At 28.9% G+C, this 20,363-nt stretch overlaps 1 protein-coding gene across 2 annotated transcripts; it reads right to left on the bottom strand.

The window, feature by feature from the left end:
* Positions 1–596: 596 nt before the first annotated feature.
* On the bottom strand, positions 597–17,345 carry LOC129958043 (uncharacterized). 2 transcript variants are annotated; one of them, XM_056070196.1, is made up of 3 exons: positions 17,214–17,345; positions 10,682–10,808; positions 597–872 (listed from the first exon to the last, which is right to left on the bottom strand). In XM_056070196.1, the coding sequence occupies exons 1-3, from the start codon at positions 17,277–17,279 to the stop codon at positions 622–624; spliced, it is 444 nt and encodes a 147-aa protein (XP_055926171.1). In that variant the 5' UTR covers positions 17,280–17,345; the 3' UTR covers positions 597–621. The 2 variants fall into 2 exon arrangements, with proteins under 2 accessions (XP_055926171.1, XP_055926172.1); XM_056070197.1 differs by lacking the exon at positions 17,214–17,345 and adding an exon at positions 13,506–13,777.
* Between the last annotated feature and the right edge of the window lie 3,018 nt (positions 17,346–20,363).

Raw genomic sequence — 20,363 nt, 5'->3', positions numbered from 1 at the left:
TTGATGATTAAAATGAAAATCAAACAAATATAGCCATGGCAAAAAATAAAAAGCATCTTTAACTTTTTTAGTTACAAATATCAGAATGGTGTCTTTACATTTATAAGAACTCTAAAATCTTTACCCTTTCAAATACAATGAATTCATTTAAACTGATTTTTAGCAAAGAAATTTTTCATTCATTTCTTCAGATTTCCTTAAGTATGAATATAGTACAATAAAATTGAATGTAATTTACATTAATGCTAATGATTCAAATGTGCAGTCATTCTAATTCAATAATTTTCTATGACAATATTATTTCAAATTAGAATTAATGAATTCTTCACATATCAAATTATCTAATAGTAATTTTTACCTTACTGTCCTCAAAAGGAAGTATATATTTTACGATTATATTTTAAAACTATTAATCTATTTTCCATTAAGATGTTTAAAATGAATGTCTTTATAAAATAAAGAATTATTTTCTTTATTACCATGAAAAACAAACGCTAATTTAATTATTAAATTAGAGAATACAGTTTGAAGTATTTTTTTTTTTTACTACATAAGTAGATCTTCCTTTATGTAACTGTGATCAAGTTGGTCTTTCTTTGTGTGAAATTATATTAGAATAAATCAAGCATCACAAGTGCAGTTGAAGAAAAGGTATGCTACTCCAGGGTACCATTTGTCGCAATCCATTGTGAGGGGTTCTTCGTCACCTGTGACAGAATTCAGCCAGCACGCCCCTTGGCTGTTAATATAATCTGCGGATCTGCATCCTTGTGTGTCCCAACAGAAAGACATACATTCTTGTTGACTTGCTACCTTCTGATATCCTGCGTTGAATAGATAGATGCATGCATTTTCTACTTGTCCGAAGTGTACTGAAATGAAATGGGAATTAATAAATGTAAATTCAAAATAGAAGAATTTTCAAAATGTATTATTTTTCAGAAAGTAATGGAATTTAGAGAATACTTTGAAAGTGAAACTGTAGCTGGGAGTGTGTATTTAAGCCAAGGAAAGATGCTTTCTTGTCTTTTTCTTATTTATTTTTGCACACACACACATATAACAACACACATGGGCGATGATCACATATATATAAGGAAACGCATAATACTATATACATTTAAAGTAGAAAATGCCGCTAACAAAGAGTGAACGAATACTTCTTTTTACCGCTAACAAAAGAGCGAACGGTGCCTTTTTTCACCAGTTTTACCCCAACTCTCAGGGAGAAGTGTTTACAAAAAACAAGCGCTTCCCCCACATTCAAAACATACATATGGTTTAGCACATACTGCGCCATCTATGTTCAGTATTAATCTTTACTGTATGAATAAATATACAAAGAATAAAAAATATTAATAAAATAATTAAATAAAAACGAAATATTATAAATAATAAAATCACATAAACAGAAACCTTTTGAGAATAATAAAATTGAAATTGCTAATATTAGCATGAGATTAAATGAGTCAGTCGAATTAATGTAAAAATGTATTGGATATATAAAGAGAAATATGTGATAAAACGCTGAAAAACAAAACTCCAAAATTTCATAAACCAACTATTTTTTGAAAAGAATTATTGGATGCTAGCTGAAATGAAACATATGAAGCATATTTATAATAAAAGGTACCCATTTTTCTTTACGTCAAAATTTATCAGTTAAAATGAAACGCATCCCTTAGAAATAACTAAGAAATAGAACCGGCAAAAGGTTTCGGCATGGTAAATGTCGATACGACATATCATAGAATCATAAAAAAATGTTTTGAACTGAAAAAACTGAATTTGGATGCAGACGATTTATTTAGAATTATCAGAACAAGATTAAATCAAGGATTGAATATTAAATGAATTTTATGGCATATCAAAGTAATATATGAGGAAGAGATTTGTCCCATCCCTCACAACAAGCCATTTGGACAACTAGTGCTTCAACTATTTGACTATTTATTTCGTTTTCAGATTACTTTGAAAAAGTAAACAATTAAAATTGCTGAATGGATATTGGGGAGCTGGCTAGAATTCCTGTATTTCTGTTAATTTAATCCTTTTTTATATTATTCCACTTTAATTGATATAGAAGTCTATCTTTGAAAGTGTCTTCCAGTGAGCGTTTTAGCTCATTTCGAATTTTATCCGGAATTATGGATAGACTAAAAATTGTAACATGTTATAAACTTGTAATAATAAAAGAGAGGAATTCTTCCCAACTCTAACTCGAATTTAGTAGCACTTTTTAAATATTTCTTTAAGATCGTCAAGCAGAAAATTAAAAATTCATATTTACCATTATTTGCACTTGATATACTTAAATTTTTTTTCTAGAGAATTAAACAGACAGATTACGGTTTTGAATCCTGCCGATAGGAGATTAATCTATATCTCTATAATTTTATATCTATATCTCTAGAATTTGTGTTTCGTCTGGTTCTTCTTTTATATGAATGTGGTTTGAACCAACAAAGCTTATTTCGTAACACAGGCGAACAGACACATTTCACCCTTAACATACTTACATTTTAGGTTTTTAAAAAATTCATTTTATGTGCTCATTGCGTGTGCTGAAAGTAGATCTAACTTTCCTTTTTGATCACCACCTCTTGTTTGTAACATATTACATTAGCATTATTCATGTTAACATATTAAATTAGGATCATGGTACAGGCGTTAAATTAATAACGGAAAAATGGTTATTAAACCATTTTTCTTAATAATTTTATGAGACATTTTTAGTACTGAAGAAACACAACAGCACCCCTGTTAATCGTGAACAACTTAATTAAAAATTGGAAATGAGAGGAATCAAATCAAAAAAGAAGTAAAAGTTATTTTGTTCCAAACCGAAAATTTCTTTTGTCTGGTATTCAAGAATGAATTTCGTTTACACAGTGTCTTTGCAGATTCCAGCAAAAATCTGCCATGATATGAGTACACCATCTCTCTTAATATGAGTCTATCATTGACTTTATGACTTGCTAAGTTTGTTGAACTTGTTCATCACTAGAATTGTTTAGATTTTCAGAAAAATTGTTGAAATGGCTGTGGAGGTAATGAGCTTTTATGTTCATATTTTTTGCTTTTATGTTCAATTCTCAGATTTATGATTGCTTTAAATGCATCGATGCAATCTGCCTGATCTTTTACCTTATACTATTCAGCATACTCATTCTGAGCAGAAGTACATCGTTGTGCTGATGTTCTAAAAGTAATGTAATATCTGTGTGGTTGCCAGGAAAGCAAATGAGATCACGGATTTCGCTTTGTTTTATTCTTGGAATCCACGAAATGAGGATTGTTGTATGGGAATAATGAGCAATTCCATCTTTGAGTTTTCCTGTACTTATTCCAGATTATTTTACTTTCTCATATATGAAGGGAATAACAAAGATAAAGTATGGTAATCGTAAAAAAAAAAAAAAAAAATCGTACTGGAGTTTATTCCGAATCTTCACATTTCAGGCCTCCTTGAGTATAAAAAACACATTTTTGGTTATATCTATCGGTGGACATAATAACACATGGAATTAGACGGATAAAATTTGGTATGTAATGTTTACACCAAATTAGTAAATTTCTTTCAAATTGTGAACGAAATATATTATGAGAAAACAGGCTGTCCGAGAGAACAATTACTATAAAACGGAAAGGGTTAGAACAATAAAATTTGATTCACAGATTTAGCATCCGAAGTGTAGATTTGTATCGAATTTTGAATCAAATCAAGTCAAGAGGGTAACCGTTGATAATCTGTACCTTTGAATGTCTGTAAATACGATAACTCAAAAGTAGAGATAAGGGGGTAACTCAGATTTAGATACATAAAATTTAACACATGATCGTGTTATTAAAGTTATAGAAAAAAAATTAATACTTGATATTTATTAACACCTACTCAAATACTTGAGAATTGCTCTCATTTACTATCATTTAAAAAATATTTTTTAGAATTTCAATGTATGAAGTGAAGTGTTTCCAAAGACCAATAATTTGTCAGGTTTTACTGAAAGGGGTGGACTAGGTACTAGAAGCAATAAAAAGGAATAAAATCAAAGTTATTTAATCGATTTCCAAATGACAAAGAATATTTATTTTATTTTCAATTTTTAATCAACTAAATTTCGCAATCATCTAGAAATTTAAAGCTTTTTATTCATTGCCAGATATAAAGTTGATTAATTGATATATCAACTGAAACCTTCTTATAAAAATGCACTGAACATTTACATTCGTTAAACTGGCACAGAATGCACTAATTAATACCGCATTACTACGATAAAAGGCACTGAAGGAAAACAACAAATTGGTACGGCAGTTACTGAAACTGTCTCTTTTAGTTTCGGAGGACCTAAAAGGGGATTGTTGATTAAGATAAAAAACTAGTTTTATACGATTAATCATTCCACTGTTTCCGTCATTAAGCTTGTTCTTTTTTAGAGAGAATATTTTCCATTATATACCGTTGTATGCGGAAGTGTATTTTAAAATTTTGCAAATCTGTATTTTAATTGTGTTATTTGCTAGTCTAGTCAAATTTATACTTCGATTACCTTAATATGATTAATATGTTGTATTTGATTTACACGCGGGTACTTCTGGTGATTAATTTTTTATTAGAAGTATTTCCTGAATAATAATCGTTAATGTAACCTATTTTAAGTCTATGACTATCTCTGATTATCTATCATAAAGAATAAATATGCATGGTTTAATTTACGTCCACATTTGGAATTACTAACGTATGAAAAATTTGCCATATGCTTGAATTTTTACAAAATTTAATGTGTGACACTTTGATCATAAAGCATTACAAATGAAGTAGAGCTTTAAAAAAATAAAAATCAGAATTAACAGCTTGGAAATGAATAATTTAATAATTTTTACAATAAGGAAGCAATTTTCACGATACATTCATTTGAAAACCCAAGTAATAAAAGATGCTTTACAATAAGGCAATGATACTGCATATTATAGCGAATACTAGACACATACGTTAACATGCTGTACAATAATACGTTTGTGCTATTAGGAAATTAGAAAAATATATGGAAAATGCTCAGTATGTAATAGTTTAAAATGATCATCTGACTTCCTTTTAACGTTAATGCTTTTTATAGTTTTTCTCTTTTTTACGTGAAAATCATTTATTTCTAGTTTTTCATTTATTTTCTTTTATTTCTTTTCGTGATGGCTCCGATCTCCTGGCAAATTTTTTAAAAAGCAACATCATCTTTCAAAGTTTAACTTTTGCTGATACACAAATATTCAATTTTATACAAGGAAAGTTTTAGCAGCGTTGTTTTTCGTTTTTGAAATGATAATGTTTGAAGAACCTTTTGTTTATATATCTCCCCCAGCCCCCGAAAAAAGTTTACTGAGAAGTAAAACAAAGATTTTATTTCTTGTTTTGTAGATGGCGCCACTACTTAAAAAAGTAGTATGGGTATCTTCAGTAAAATAAAATGACTGATCATTTGCTAGCTAACGAACACAACTGATTTGCATTTCCTTCTCTAAATTCTATCGCTCACCAATATGAGGACATAAATTTCTGTTCTGTAAGGTAAACATAGAAACATCAGTCTACTTATTTACTAATATATGTTATTAATAATTTTAAAACTAGCAAATTTAATAAATTTTATAGCTAAGGTCCGGATGATTACGTTTAGTTTGTTTAATTGTTCTCTGTAATTATATTGTATTACTTTCTTGTTATGAGACCAACCGAGAACTGTTTTGGGGCGGAAATCGATTTTTGAATATTGGCCATATAACGACATACAAGTTACCACATGATTCTCTATATACAGATTTGTATTTAATTATTTTTGTATTTAATCCGCATGATAAATATCATTCTTATGTGCAAGTATATGAGAATATTAAACGTAAAACCTACTTCTTATAAACTAACATTAAACTTGATATTTTTTCTAAATTGTTTTAAGCATCATTATCAGCATTATTGTGAACTTTAGTTCATACTTAACTGATAAGCATAAGATGTCCTTAATAACTGAAATCTTTTTGTGTATCAGCAGTACTTCTTTTTTAACAAGAAGTGATTTCTTAGAAATGAACATATATAATAATGTCTGAAAGCCACTCCTTTAAAAAATAAAAATTTCTATTTCATACTTCTTATTTCAAAATAGCATTTTATTATTTTTTTAAAGAATATTGTCTTAGTGTATAAAATAATTAAGAGCTGGCTGTACACGTCTATGCTGATTTTCTCACTATTACTAAAATTTCCAATGATTTGTTCCTGAAACAAATATCTAAGTTACCACGATGAGAACTACAATCTTTCAAAGTGACTGCTACGATTACACTTCAGTTATTAGAAGATATGCCCATCTGGATGGACTATTAACTTGTTACAATCCATCAATATCTCAAATCTGATCGTCACAGATTAACTAACGAAAGTTGTAGCAGAACATTTCATACACATTGGCAGTGTTTAAGAAAAAATATATTATTTCCAGAATACTTTAGATGTAAATATATAATAACATTCAAAGTGACAAAGAGATTTTTTCTATCCATAATGTTTGCGAACATCGAAATCAAAACAAATTAATAAAATTGGTTTGAAACAAAGAGTTTTTCACTAGCAGAAAGAAGTCAGACATGACACAGGCTTGTAACAAAAACTGAACTTCACAAAATGATGATTTCTGCCAAACATAAACACAGAGCGGTGAAATAAGTATGATCCAATGAATAATAAAATGAATAAACTTATACAAGCAATGCTTGAGATATTAAAAATATTGCATAATTATCACATAAAGAAAAATTATTCTATTTCAATAATGATAAAATTCGATTCCGAAAAGCTTCAACTTCTCGTTTCTCCGAAGTGCAATGCAAAATACAAAACAAAAATAATGTTGAAAGATAATATTAGCAGACCCCAGCTCATTAACCCTTTCTGCAATCCAGCATGCAAAATTAAATAAAATGTGAAGTTTGGGCTACCAAAACTACATGTTACATATGTTCAGGAACCATCAAATTTAAAATAATCACTAAAATCGGATTGAAACAAACATCGAAATGCCTTGCCAAATACAAAAGTTAAAAAAAAAAAAAAAAAAAATTCTTGAATAAAAAAAAAAGAACTCGGAGGTTTATTCGCGTTCACGAATACTTCTGGGTTCTAAATGTGTATTTAACATTTTATTATGTTCAAGTTAACATAATAAAAACTAATTATTATTCACGCTAGCATTCATTATTCGCTCACATTAAGAAAAAAAAAAAAAAAAAAAAAAAAAAAAAAAAAAAACAGTCGTCGAAACAGAAATTGATTAGATCTCTAAACAGCGTTACTGTGTCCTGTGAGAGAATGTATTACAAATAGATAATGCAGATACGCTTGCTTATTCGTTGCGACTTATATAGGCAAATGCCGAGAGATCTAAATAAAGCAATGCTCATTAAACAACAATTAGGATTTTTTAAGGGAAAAGTATGAATTTCAAAAATTAGATCCTTAGCTCTCTTAAGAATATTTTAGTTCAATATTTGTAATTTTCTGTTTAATGATTTTAATTTACTTTTTTTCATTTCAACTTAAAGAAGATGTTTTCACCTTATTGAATCTGTTATAGTTTAGACAATCAGTATGCTGTTGGAAAATTGTAATATTTTAAGAAAGCTTGCCAAAGGAAACATCTTCTAATGTTCATTGAAAATGACTCATATTGTTGAGTTCTATGGATTAAAGAGATAATATTTGATTTCTTAATGGCATTACCACTCCTATAATAATTGTAACGAAATTGTGATTAGGACTAATATTTGAAGGAAGAAAATTATGAAACGCTGTTCGAGCAAGTAATAAAGTCTACAAATAAACAAGAATATAGAAAAAAAAAGTTAGAAAAATACATTGCAGTTCTTTAGGTCTTAATCATCTGTTCATGATTCCAAAGTATAATGCACTTTTTAAAGGTCGTTAAGGTTAATTTAATCCAATAATTTACTGTAGCTTTACTCTTACCGCACCTAGGAAAAAATTGTTTTATTCATAGTAATAAAAAAAATTAACTGTACATTAGATGAATTATTATCTCAATATATAATTGTTATTGCAGTCATCATGAAATTAATTAAGTAGCATTAAATTTCTAAAGTTAAAATGTTCAAATTATGTACTCATTTTTGATTCAGACAATTCAGTTTTTTCTTGGTTTTAAACTTATTTTATTTGCCATAAATTCGCCATTGATTTTCAATATAATATGCTGGATTCATTCATTCATTTTAACATTCTTGTATGAGACAGCATCGCAGTCGCCCAAAATTTCGATTGCTGAAGTTTGAAATATAACATCACCCGGTAAGAAAAAAGCTTTTGAATTTATTTTTTGTGCGTCTGATCGTGTGAATGCGAACTTTATTACTCAATGGAGCGAGTTAGATAAATAAAATTTGCCATATGGTTACTACGCAATCACCTATTATTCTAAACATATGTGAACAGAATAACTAAAAATTCACGAGCTAAAGAATTGATATATGGCATATACAAATGTAAAGGTTTGAATCAAATTTTAGACCAAGAAGAGAAAGATTGTCTATCCTCCAGTGTATGTACATGTGAATACGAAATATATTAAAAAAAAAATTAGATGGATGAAATTTTGTATATTTTTTGTATTATAATTGAGAATTGTAACAAATTTTGTACCCACTTCGACATGTAGACTGTATATACATATGTATACGAACATAGCAACTTAGAATGCAATATTGAAATTTGTGCATGGTTTTTGTAGCGAAAAAAGTCTCTATCTAATTTTTATTCAAACAGTTAAAGGCGCAATAATTTTTAGTCACACACTAACCTTATGTATTTGGAAATGTACCACGAGAAAATCAAGGAGAAAGCACTCGTGCAATAGCTAAATGGATTGAAACACTAATAAAGGACAGTGAATTATTTTTTAATGACAACCTGTATAAAAATTTTAATAGATCTTCCTAACTACAAATTATTTTGATTGAAATCATGTTCAAATCATTGCAAACGCTTAAAATATAAAATTACCTGTAGTGACATAATATCTCACCTTCAAATTTTTGTGACTAACCTATGATAAAAATAAAAGAAAGTTAAAACGTGGTTTAAATATATAAATATTGCACAATCGCTTTAATATTTCATTCAAGGGGCCGCTCCAAACAACGTATGTAATCTTGTTTCAAAATGCGAGGAAAACTACTTACTTAAGCTATAAAATATAATGGTATAGATGTAATGTTTAATAAGATTAAGTGATAATTTTAGATAATAAATTGGCTTATAATGCCAAACAGTATTATTAAGTGTTGAAATAAGATTAAATTTTCAAAAATTCAAGTTTACAAATAATTCAGCGACACGTAACGATAATTGCAGCATTTTGATTGCAATAAACCTTTTTGCGCAAACCATATATAGGAATTTCTCCAAGAATTTTAACTACAAAATATAATTCTTATTGGATTTATTGAGACAATTTTGATTAGTTTATTACAATAAACAGATATTAAAGCGTTTATCTTCATTGTAATATTTTTTTCTGATTTTTAGAAAAATTCACAAGTCTATGTGTACATCACAATTACATTAAAAAGTTCTGTTAATTTTGACAGACAGTTTTCAGCCAGTAGGAAGATGACAAAAAATTATACAATGTTTCGATGTCTTTTGATATGTAGTTCTGAGGAAAAGATAGAAGAGTCCTCATAGTGATTTTGAGCTTAGAAAGAGTTCTTTCCAAAACTCCGAGCCACAATAATCCATAGGTGAAGCGTCTGGAGACTTTATTTGTCTTGCCCAATCCTTGTTTGATTTGTTCTATCTTTGTTTGATTAATGTCAACTAAGAAAAGTTTAAATAAGAGTAATTCAAAGTCAGATTATACGATTTAAAGGATTTAACCTATAGGATATATTACGATGTTTAATTTTTTTATCACCCATTTCTACAACTGATTAAAGAAAGAAAGGAATAGATAACCCTATCAGTGGTTTGAAAGTACTAACGACCTTATCATCAAATAAGTTGGAAAGAGAAAAACCTCCTCCCTTTTTCTCTGCTAAAATCTCCGGTTTAAGAGAAATGCTCAACGTTATTTTAATTTCTAATTTTTTCACTTGGCATTTGCTTGATTAATATTTTCGCATGGCATGAAAAGCTATTGTTTTTGTAATATTCGTCACTCGCTGAAAAAAAAAGATTTACGAAAAAAAAAAAGTTTTTATTCATTTATTTCAAAGATAGGAGAAGTCAACTTTACATGATTTGCTCTATCGTTGTTTGATTAGCGTCAACGAGGATAAGTTTAAATAAGAATAATTCAAAGTTAAATAATGCGATTAGAATGATTTAACTTATAGGATATATTACGATGTTAATTTTTTTAACACCCATTTCTATAGTTGATTAAAGAGCGTATTAAGAAAAGAAAGGAATAGATAATACTATCAGTGGTCAAAAAGTACCAAAATCTTCTCATCAAATGAGTTGGAAAGAGAAAAACCTCTTCCCTTTTTCTCTGCTAAAATAACCGTTTTAAGAGAGGCTCTTAAATTCTGCAAAGCCGTCGTTTAAAAATTAAAATGTAAGAAAAAAAATGTTGCAAAATGTTTGGCCCAGAGATGTGCCATGAAAACTTACACTTCTCACAATTCGGTCCACAACGTCCGCAAGGACAAGTACATCTGTAACCTCTTATATCATATACAGATGTAGGTTCATCCTGGCAGGTCCCTCCATGCAAGCACGGCTGGTCAATACATGTAATCTGTTAAATGAGTAGGAAAAAACATGTGCTATTAGAAATTCTGAATATATAATAAGAGAAAAACAGAAATAATTAAAGCAAGAAGAAGCTATCTGTAAGTTTGGGCAATTGAAAATTTGAATAAGTCTTCTTAATGCACACTTCTTTAATTTAATATTATGATATGAACTTGTGAAAGGTTTCTTAAATATAATTTAATTAGATAAACTTATTGTTTTGAATCTTTTAAAAGTCTATATGTTTAGTAATTTTTAAATTGATGTTAGGAGGAGAGGGCAATACCTGAGACCACATCTCTTTAAGCCTTCACGCCAAAACAACGTGGATACGTTTGAGCTTACAGCAGACTAAATTGCAACAAAATTACGCACACATAGAATCTTTAGTGGAATCGAGTTTTCATTAATCCCGAATACGAGACTATTAATATGCCATTGTGGCTCCTACACAATATCGTCAAACTTTTTGCTTTTTATAAATTGTTAAAATATAATGATAATTTAATCATAAATTTTGTAAAAATTAGTATAATTCATTTATTATTTTTATGCTTCATCACCTTGCCGTTCCCGATAGGAAGAAACAGAATTCAGAAAAATGTAGAAGTCTGATCATTCAGAATTACCATAATTACTCATTATCGCTATTTTGGTGTCATTGAATTTCTGGTCATTCTTGAAGTAAGGAACTCCACAAAAAACTGAAGATGGCCGTGATTACTAAGAAAGGGCCTGTCATTAAATATGTGTCATAAATTGGATTGCTCTGAACTTATGACACATCGTCGTATCTTTTCTTGCCATTTGGTAAAGATGGTCATCTTACATCCCTCCATGTAAGTAAGTAGATGCATCGAGAAGGTAAGAAATGTAATAAAAAATCGAGAATTCAGTATTTTTTTTAACTTTCCTTTTTTTTTTAACTAACTGCCTGGTTGCCTGTTCTATCTTTTTAAACTAAAAGGAAATATACGTCTACGTCGAAATCTAGTTGCCAAATGGTATTTATTGTTCGAAAATAACACGCGTTGCAGACCGCTCTTTTGGGATACACTATGTTTTCAAAAGTTTAGTTCATTTTCCTCAAAAAATATTCACAACAGTTAAAGAAATATTATACGTTGTTTGAAATAACTGTATGAAAATGTTAGATGTGTTCTTTGAATAAAATTAAAACAATGCATTTTAACCTACAGATATTTTGCTTGGTCGAATCCTTTGAATAAGTACATTTCAAAAAATGACTTAATGGGTGCTCTGAAATCTCTATCCGACAATTCTTTTAAGCACAAGTTACACTGAAGACTGACAGTGCCATTAAAAACATTTTATGGTATGCATATATGTTATTTATCCGAAATAAGTTGGCTGATTTATTAAATTAGAATTCCTCTTTAAAATGAAACAGGAGAGTTTAGAAGAAACGAATCTCACTGCATTGAACCTAAATTTGATCGGGAGGATGGCACTTCAGCAAACATTTTCCTGTCATAATTTCCACACCACACCAACGGAAAGGCACAATCTAAGTAGGAAACTCAATATCAATTTCTCTTAGTACTATTCATATAAGATCAAAGACAACAGTTTCATGATGGCAACATTTGTTTATTTCCCATGTAATTTTTTTCTTTGGATTCTAAATGTGCATAAATAGGAAAGAAATTTTTTATAAAGTTTATGGTCTGTTAATTTATTTAGGAAGAAATTTAAAAAAGGGTACTAATTTCAGGCTTTTGTTACTCAGTTTTTAAAAGTATTTAGAACTGTTTATATTCGATTAAAATTAAAACTTCCAGATATTGGTAAATCCAAAACGTTCCTTTTGAAAAAATATTTCTTTTTTGTTTTTTTATGTTTTTTTAACTCATATTACTATTTATAATGCTATCAAGGGACTTTTCGGAATAATTCTGTAATTAGTTGCAAAACTTAGCAACTAATATCTCGTTACAAAATGAAAAAATGCGATTTGGAAAAAAAAAATTAGTAAATTTTTAGTAACATTTTTGACACTTGAATGTTAAAATCTCAATGAAGTATTGACTTGTGCTACTCAAAGCGAAAGTTGCATTTTCTTTTCACTTCAAAACATTCCTCTTGTAGATAATATTGAAGAAAATACAAAATAAAATTTTGGATTCTTCATGATCAATTTTTAACAGACTTAATTCGTTGGATTCTTGATTTTGACTCCATATGGGAAGAGCCAGATTTTGCCATTCTTCATTAAATGAAAGATGGAAATGGAAACTAGATTTTAAGAAGTTTCGTGACAGAATAAGACGAAAAATTAAAAATTTCAAATAATAGCTAGTTTAATAAAAGGTCGAATAATTTGAAATTGCTATTATTAATCTGATTATTTTGATTAAAGTTTTTACATTCAGATCTTAATTTGATTCCAATATTAGATATCTAGAGAGATCACAGCCTTTGATTCAATATCAAATTTTTAAGGAATATTTCAAAAGATAAAATTCTGACATGCATTTTCACTTGAAAATAAATCATCAAAAAATTGAGTATTTAACAAAAAAAAAATGTCTTAATTAAATCAGTTTCCGACTATTTAATCAGTTCGAAATAGTTAATTTTAGAAAATGAAATTAAAGTTTATCTATTATTTCATTTAATAATTAAGTTATTTCAGCTTAGATAGGATTCAAGTATAATTGGCAGAGTTTTTGCACTTTACCTTTTTTCTTATTATTTGGAAGTCATCATCTGGTTCGGCTGTAGATAGATCAGATGTTGCCATTAGTTGGCATGTGCCATTTTCATGCTTGTAATTATAAGCTAAGCACTCATTTAGCCTTACACACTCATTAGCGCAAAAGAACGTCGATTGTGTGTATTTAGTTCTCAGTTCAGCACCAGTCAAACGAAAGCCAACTGTTGGTAAAGTGAAAGCATCTTGCTTTACAGTTATTGGCACAACATGAAATAGACGGACCAGAATCAAAAAAGCCAGAAACAACATATTGCTTTCGATGTCTTTGAGTGAATATGAGCCAAATTGTCCTGCGCTCTTAATCGCGTGCTGTGGAAGTAATTAAATCCCTTAATGGCTACGATTTTCTTTTGGGAGACATCGCTCAATTTGGTCTCATAAGGACATGCATAATGGGACCAAATAACTCAATTTCGCAGTCTAAAGCAGGTTTACATTATGGAAGGAAATAAATATCTAATCGTATTTTGATTAATTAATTTAGTGACGAGAACTAACTCTTTCATAAGCTTTATTTATTTAAATGGGCAACTATTTACGAGTTAATTGGAACAATTTCATCATTCGTTGAGCACACTTTGCAATGAGAAAGAGAATGCAAATTAGAAATGGGGCTGAGAATAAAGTACATAAATTTAGGATTTGATGCATGAAGATTAATAATAGACGATACGCTCATCGACTAAAATATTAGAAGATATATCATTAAAAATGATTAGCATATTTCTGAATAATTTCTATGAAGTTAAACACTTACACAGAAAACACGAGAATCAGATTTTATCAAACAACTGGAAATAATTTATAAATATCGAAGACTGTGATTTCTCAGCATTTTGGTATTAAAATTTTTTTTATTATTATTATTCTGCCCTTTTATTTATCTGGACTTGTTTATTATTTGTAATAAAGGAATTTTGTAATATATCTTTGCCTTGCATCTTGATGTCTGAAATTTTTAAATTTACGTGTGACCGATGATAATATGATATTTTAATATTTTCAGTATTTAATTATCATGTAACCCATTAAATTTTATCAAATTTTGATTCCGTATGATTAGCGCTATGTGGTAAAGAATTTGAAAAAAAAAATGATTTTAAAATTTTGTAATACTTATTATAATGGACTATGAAAAATATATGACTAAAAAGAAGAAAACTATAAGAGTGGAAAGAATTTGAAAAATACATTTTTAAATTTTTATTAACGTAAAAGTTAAAAATTTTTTAAATAAAAAAAAACTGAGCATGAAAATAACACCATTACAGACTACACTACAGTTACAGCTACAGACTACAGTTTTGAAAACTAAACTACAAAGAAACTAAGCCTCAAGGAATAGCATAGGGAAAAAACTCTTAATATTTTATATAAATTAAAATATAAAAAGTTTTAAATTCCAACTTATATACAGTATTTTCATCAACACCTCACGTTTCCATATCTATGTTTTTGATAAAAAAAAAATATTTTCCTCATCTTAAAGTACACTAACAAAAACAAGCTTTTAGAATAAAATATTTTATTTTGGAGATATATTTAGCAATTTTAAACGCAAAATTTTGCGCAGGAAAACTAATTTCTTTTTAAATATTGGGTATTTTGATTCAAGAAATGTTGGTTCATGTAGACTGAATTGCAATGCATTTTCTTAAAAGTAAACCTTTCTTTGTTTAGCAACACATGAAATCAAAATATCCTGCATAGACAACTAAATTCAGAAAGTCTTGTATCATCAATATTACACTACAATTCATTTCACTAAAAAAAGGTAAGCAAATACTTTTCATAGAATGTTAAATACATAAACATTTCTACTATTAGTTGCAGCTGCTCGTATACCACGTCGGAATTACTCCCTCCCTGTCTAAGCATTCGGAGTAAACTGAATGAATAACGTCACGAAAGCGGTAACAATGGTTAATTTCTAAAGACCACCCCCGACTACGATTCAGCCCCTCGTAGGAAATATGTACTGTCATTGGATCAGAAATAGACTTAACACCTCGATATTACTTTACCCATCAAGGAAATAACTTGTCTATTTATGTAACAGCTTCTTATTCATCTACTCATGATGCCACCCATTGTGGAAAAGGGTCTGAAAATATATGGAATTACTCTGAAAAACTTCTTGGAGTGATCATAAACTTCATGATAAAACATTTTCCAGCAGAACACATAGTCGCAGATGCAATGGTTGATCGCTGCAGAGGCTTCTTTGACAATGAACTAAATAAAAGAAAAGGACATGATGGAATAAAATTTACAATTACACAAAAATAAAGTTGTTTGAATAACAGCAAGCGAAGCGGATATGACTTCCAATGACAAGCTTTTCAAACTCTTAATTGCACTTCATTTTTCTTTTATTATTTATAGGGCGTCCTCTTTCTATCGTATAACTTTTGATGTTATTACTCATACAACGGCTGTGGTGTCTCGTAATTTCAAAATACAATAGAGCTGCAGTTAGAATAGAGTTACATATTCAGATCTTAAGACACATTTTGTATTTAAAACTTCACTGCATATTGAAAAGAAATGAGTATGCATTTTAAACTTCTTCCCCTAAACACATCCGGTCCAGAATTTACAGTTCATATCAAATTTCATTCATCCTGTTTCTAGTGTTTGGAATTACCTTGTACGTATTGAACGTATTACATGAAGGTATTGCATTATTTACATTATAATAGAATTAAATAAGCAATATTTTACACATAGGCAATCTATCTATATAGGAAAGTAGTTTAAAATTAGAATGACATATAAAATTTTGGTGTAAAGATGGTATACTAAAATTCACTCATCCAGCGTCTTGTGAGTTTGAATTATCGCTTTCACTTATAAATGAAAAGATAGATTGACAGACAATGAACCGTCTGTCTATACAAATGTAAAAGTCTAGTATTAAAATTTTAAGCTGAATTTCATCGATCTAGCTCATTGCGTTTTGAGAGTTATCGTGCTCTTATGGATGCTTATGGACAAACAGACAGATAGACTTTTCACAAATTTCGGTTAAAATTACTTAGAAACCTATATTTTTTGCATCCATAAGAGCACGATTAAAGGAGTAAAAGCCGCATACTGACTTTAACCCCTTTACTTTTTAACGTTTCTGAGTTATCGTGCCCATGGGCAGAGATAATTCCAAAATGTTTGTTGAGACCCAGTAAGGTGAATGATCACTGAAACTTCGAGGTCGAACTTTTTGACGATTCAAAAATGTCCTCTTTATGAGCAATTAAGTAAAAATCCATGCTAAGTTTCATTCAATAAACATTTTAAAATTCCGTGAAAGGTATTGCATTTTTTACATTTTCATAGAATTAAATAAGCAATATTTAATGTTTTTTACAATGTAGTTAAAATAGAAAATTGTATTTAACCGAGGGCGTCAAAAAGACAATTTCAAAAGTATATATAAATCGTTATCCTTATTTTCAATTAAGAATACCCCCCCCCCTCCAAAATGCAATTATGTTCCTCTCATAAATAAAACATTGTTAAATGTGCAATTATTGATTGCAGAGGAATAAAGAAAAACATTTTATTGCAACACGCGCTAAGCCAAAAGTATTTCCTTCTCTCAAATATTAAAGTGAGTTAATAAAATATCTGGAGAAATAAGGTAGGTAGGAAAAAAGAATGAAAATAAGAAACCTCGTTTGTGATTTTTCCCCATGATGAAGAATGTTTCCCCACTACTCCAAGAGCAAATAACACCATTTCCTCCTAGTTTTTCATCGCTTTTGCAGCGAGGAGCTTTGTAGAATAAAGACCCATTATTCGCACGTCTGCAGGACTGATGAAGTAAAGGTAGAGGAATGGAATACAAATTTGGCTAAATCAAAACTTGTTTTGATGGGGAATGACCAGCTTGAGATTTCAGAGTGTGATAAAATCCATACTCCCAGATCTGATTGTAAAAGTAAACAGTAGGAAGGAAGTACAAATGTGACTTCAGGCATGTAAATGTTCAAGGAAAAATGAACTAAATAGTAAACAAAAGATTTTATTTGAAGTGGAAGTTCTACTTTCTTCTATTAAATTAAATTAATAATTTTTATTAATGTTGATACGCATTTCTAAATCCTAAAATATTTTTTCAGTGTTTCATAATGTTCAGCAGTTTCCCTTCCCTTTCATTTAACAGCTGAGTAATTATAATTTACTCTAAATTATATGAATTAAATAATTATGATAATTTATATGCAATATTTTATGAAAGAGAATTTTTTTCTCCTTCTGAAAAATATTAAAAAGCTGGGAACAGGCAGTAAAGTCGAAACCGTATACAATTTAATCATTTCTATTATATCGACTGTTATATCGATATTATTTCTATTATATCGATATTTCTATTATATCGTTGTTTCTATTCTGTTATTTCTATTATATCGTTATTTCTATTCTGTTATTTCTATTATATCATTATTTCTATTCTGTTATTTCTATTATATCGTTATTTCTATTCTGTTATTTCTATTATATCGTTATTTCTATTCTGTTATTTCTATTATATCGTTATTTCTATTCTGTTATTTCTATTATATCGATATATATTATTCGTTACTGTTACCAAAATCCGAACACACGTTCTCAATTACTCCATAGTTTCTGAAGAAATTGGAAGTACACCGGGGTAAATGGAAACGTTTTAAAAAGCTGTGTAGATAATTAATGTGTAGATAATTTATTAATAAATTATTTTGAAAAAAAAAGGCTTTGCTTAGCCCCTTAATGTTCTTACACATGAATATCAGAATAGCTGAAATTATGCCATTCAGCGACACATTAAATGGTTATTATTTTTGAAAATCTTATTTCTAAAATGTTTAGCCCAATAATTAATCTATGCAGGTTCTGAGGGAAATGAAGCGAGCAAAGTCCCCGGTTTTGGAAATTATTTTATTCTGTTATTTGATATATACCAAATCTGAAACGCTCTATCAATATTTTGCCAAACAGATAGTGCATTATCTTTTGCCTACCATCCATAAACGTTTTTAAAAAGATTTTTTAGTAAAAAGATTGATTTAAAATTAACAAAAATGTTTTTTTCAAATCAGCTTTAAAGATTAAAGAAAATTCAAGAATAACATACAAGGAAAACATTTCAGCATATTATTTTTTAATGAAGTGTGGCCGTCCGTCGTTCAACATCACAGCAAACGTTTATTACTAGAAATGGACTTCAATCAAATCAAACGCATATACCTGTTATGTCCTTCTCCAGGATGCGAATTGGAATGAATAATCGTTTTTGCAATATGAATTCATTCGCATTTACATTCTTTTAGCTCACGAACAAATTTTAATTCAATTATTTATTGTGTTTTTCAAAATTATTTCAACATTCAAAATATGCTGTCAAGTAACAACATTTTTGGAAATTGCATCTCTCTATTTTATTTGTTTATTTATCCTTAAAAGATTTACAGGGTTTCCCCAAAAAGTGGGACAAGCTTTTATTTCTATTGCAATTAGACACGCATTTCTATTTTCATTTCTAAAATAAATACTTTCATCTGACTATCTGATTAATCTCTCTAAAATTAAAAATAAGCACGTATCTGCAAATTCTGCAGACACTTTATTTATGATTAGATGAATGTTAGATATATTTTACTAATTGTTACTTTTGCAGACGTATAAAAATTTTATTTGTTTAACTTTTTACTATCAACATCCATAGAACTCAAAGTGTTTTATTAAACTGCCCAGTTTATTTAATGAAACTTCGCAATCGGAAATATATATATATTTGCAATATTTAGGGCAGTAAAAGCTTGAACTACTTTTTGGAGATACTGCCTGTATATTCATTGTTGAACAGTATCCTGTTGAAACATGATAAAAGAAAATTATTATTCCTAAAAGGGAATTATTTTATTTAAGCTCTTTTTGTTTCTTTATAATCTCATTCTAAGTAAATCATTGCTCTATGTTGAATTAGCCTCATACTTGATTCAAATTAATCGAACATCCCTTTTAAAAATTAAATTTTCTATGGCAATAGGATATTTTTTCAATTGTTAACATCAACGAACAAATTAATTAGTGGTTTTCCTCTCATCCATTACATATTCTTGATAATTTCTTCTGATAAATTTACTGAATTTATTCACTAAAATAAAAGTCATTATGACTATGTATGTAATGTTTATACGGAGTGTCATTGCAAACACAAGCGCTGGAGCAAATGCTTATTTCCTTAAATATTGTACATAGACGTATACTTCTAGCTACAAAATTTCATTCACTAAGGTTGGAAATTGTATGATGACACTTTGGCTTCTGTGGAGTTTGATAATAAAGAGTTTAAAAAATTGATATTTTATACATTTCTCATGATGTAGAAAAAGCAATTCGTAAAACGTTTCTCTTTATTAATCTATGCACACATACAAGGTGTCTACTTTTTATCTATAAAATTTTCAGAGATATTTAAAAAAAAAACATTATTGACTTTAACCCTTTTTTCATATCTCAAACTAGTGTTTCAACGAGTTTTTCGTACTACGTTTTAAGCATAATTTACATGCTACAAAAACTGTTATCAAAAGGGCCAAGTTATACATTGTTTGCAAAACTTCTTCAAAATAAATATCTTCGATATATACGTAAAGTTGCATTTTTCTGACAATGCATGCATGCACGAGCAGCTGCATTATGATTATTTATAACATAAATCATGAGCTTTCCAAAACGTTCCTCATTACTGAAATACGCAATTTTTAAGGAAAGCTTAATATCACAAACAGAACAATGAGCAATGAAAATTCATTTTCTTGATAGGAATTGCACTAC

Source organism: Argiope bruennichi, chromosome X1, assembly GCF_947563725.1.
Source record: "Argiope bruennichi chromosome X1, qqArgBrue1.1, whole genome shotgun sequence".
NCBI classification, from domain to species: Eukaryota; Metazoa; Arthropoda; class Arachnida; order Araneae; family Araneidae; genus Argiope; species Argiope bruennichi.
The sequence above is the reverse complement of the archived record's forward strand: the minus strand, read 5'-3'. Positions and strand labels throughout refer to the sequence as shown.

What these genes read in the sequence shown, in the direction of transcription:
- LOC129958043 (XM_056070196.1), bottom strand. Translation starts at nt 17,279, where the DNA reads ATGGTGTTATTTGCTCTTGGAGTAGTGGGGAAACATTCTTCATCATGG. An exon ending in GGGGAAAAATCACAAACGAG is followed by an intron (nt 10,809 to 17,213) that starts GTTTCTTATTTT and finishes CTCATTTAACAG; the next exon opens with ATTACATGTATTGACCAGCC. An exon ending in TGGACCGAATTGTGAGAAGT is followed by an intron (nt 873 to 10,681) that starts GTAAGTTTTCAT and finishes ATTTCATTTCAG; the next exon opens with TACACTTCGGACAAGTAGAA.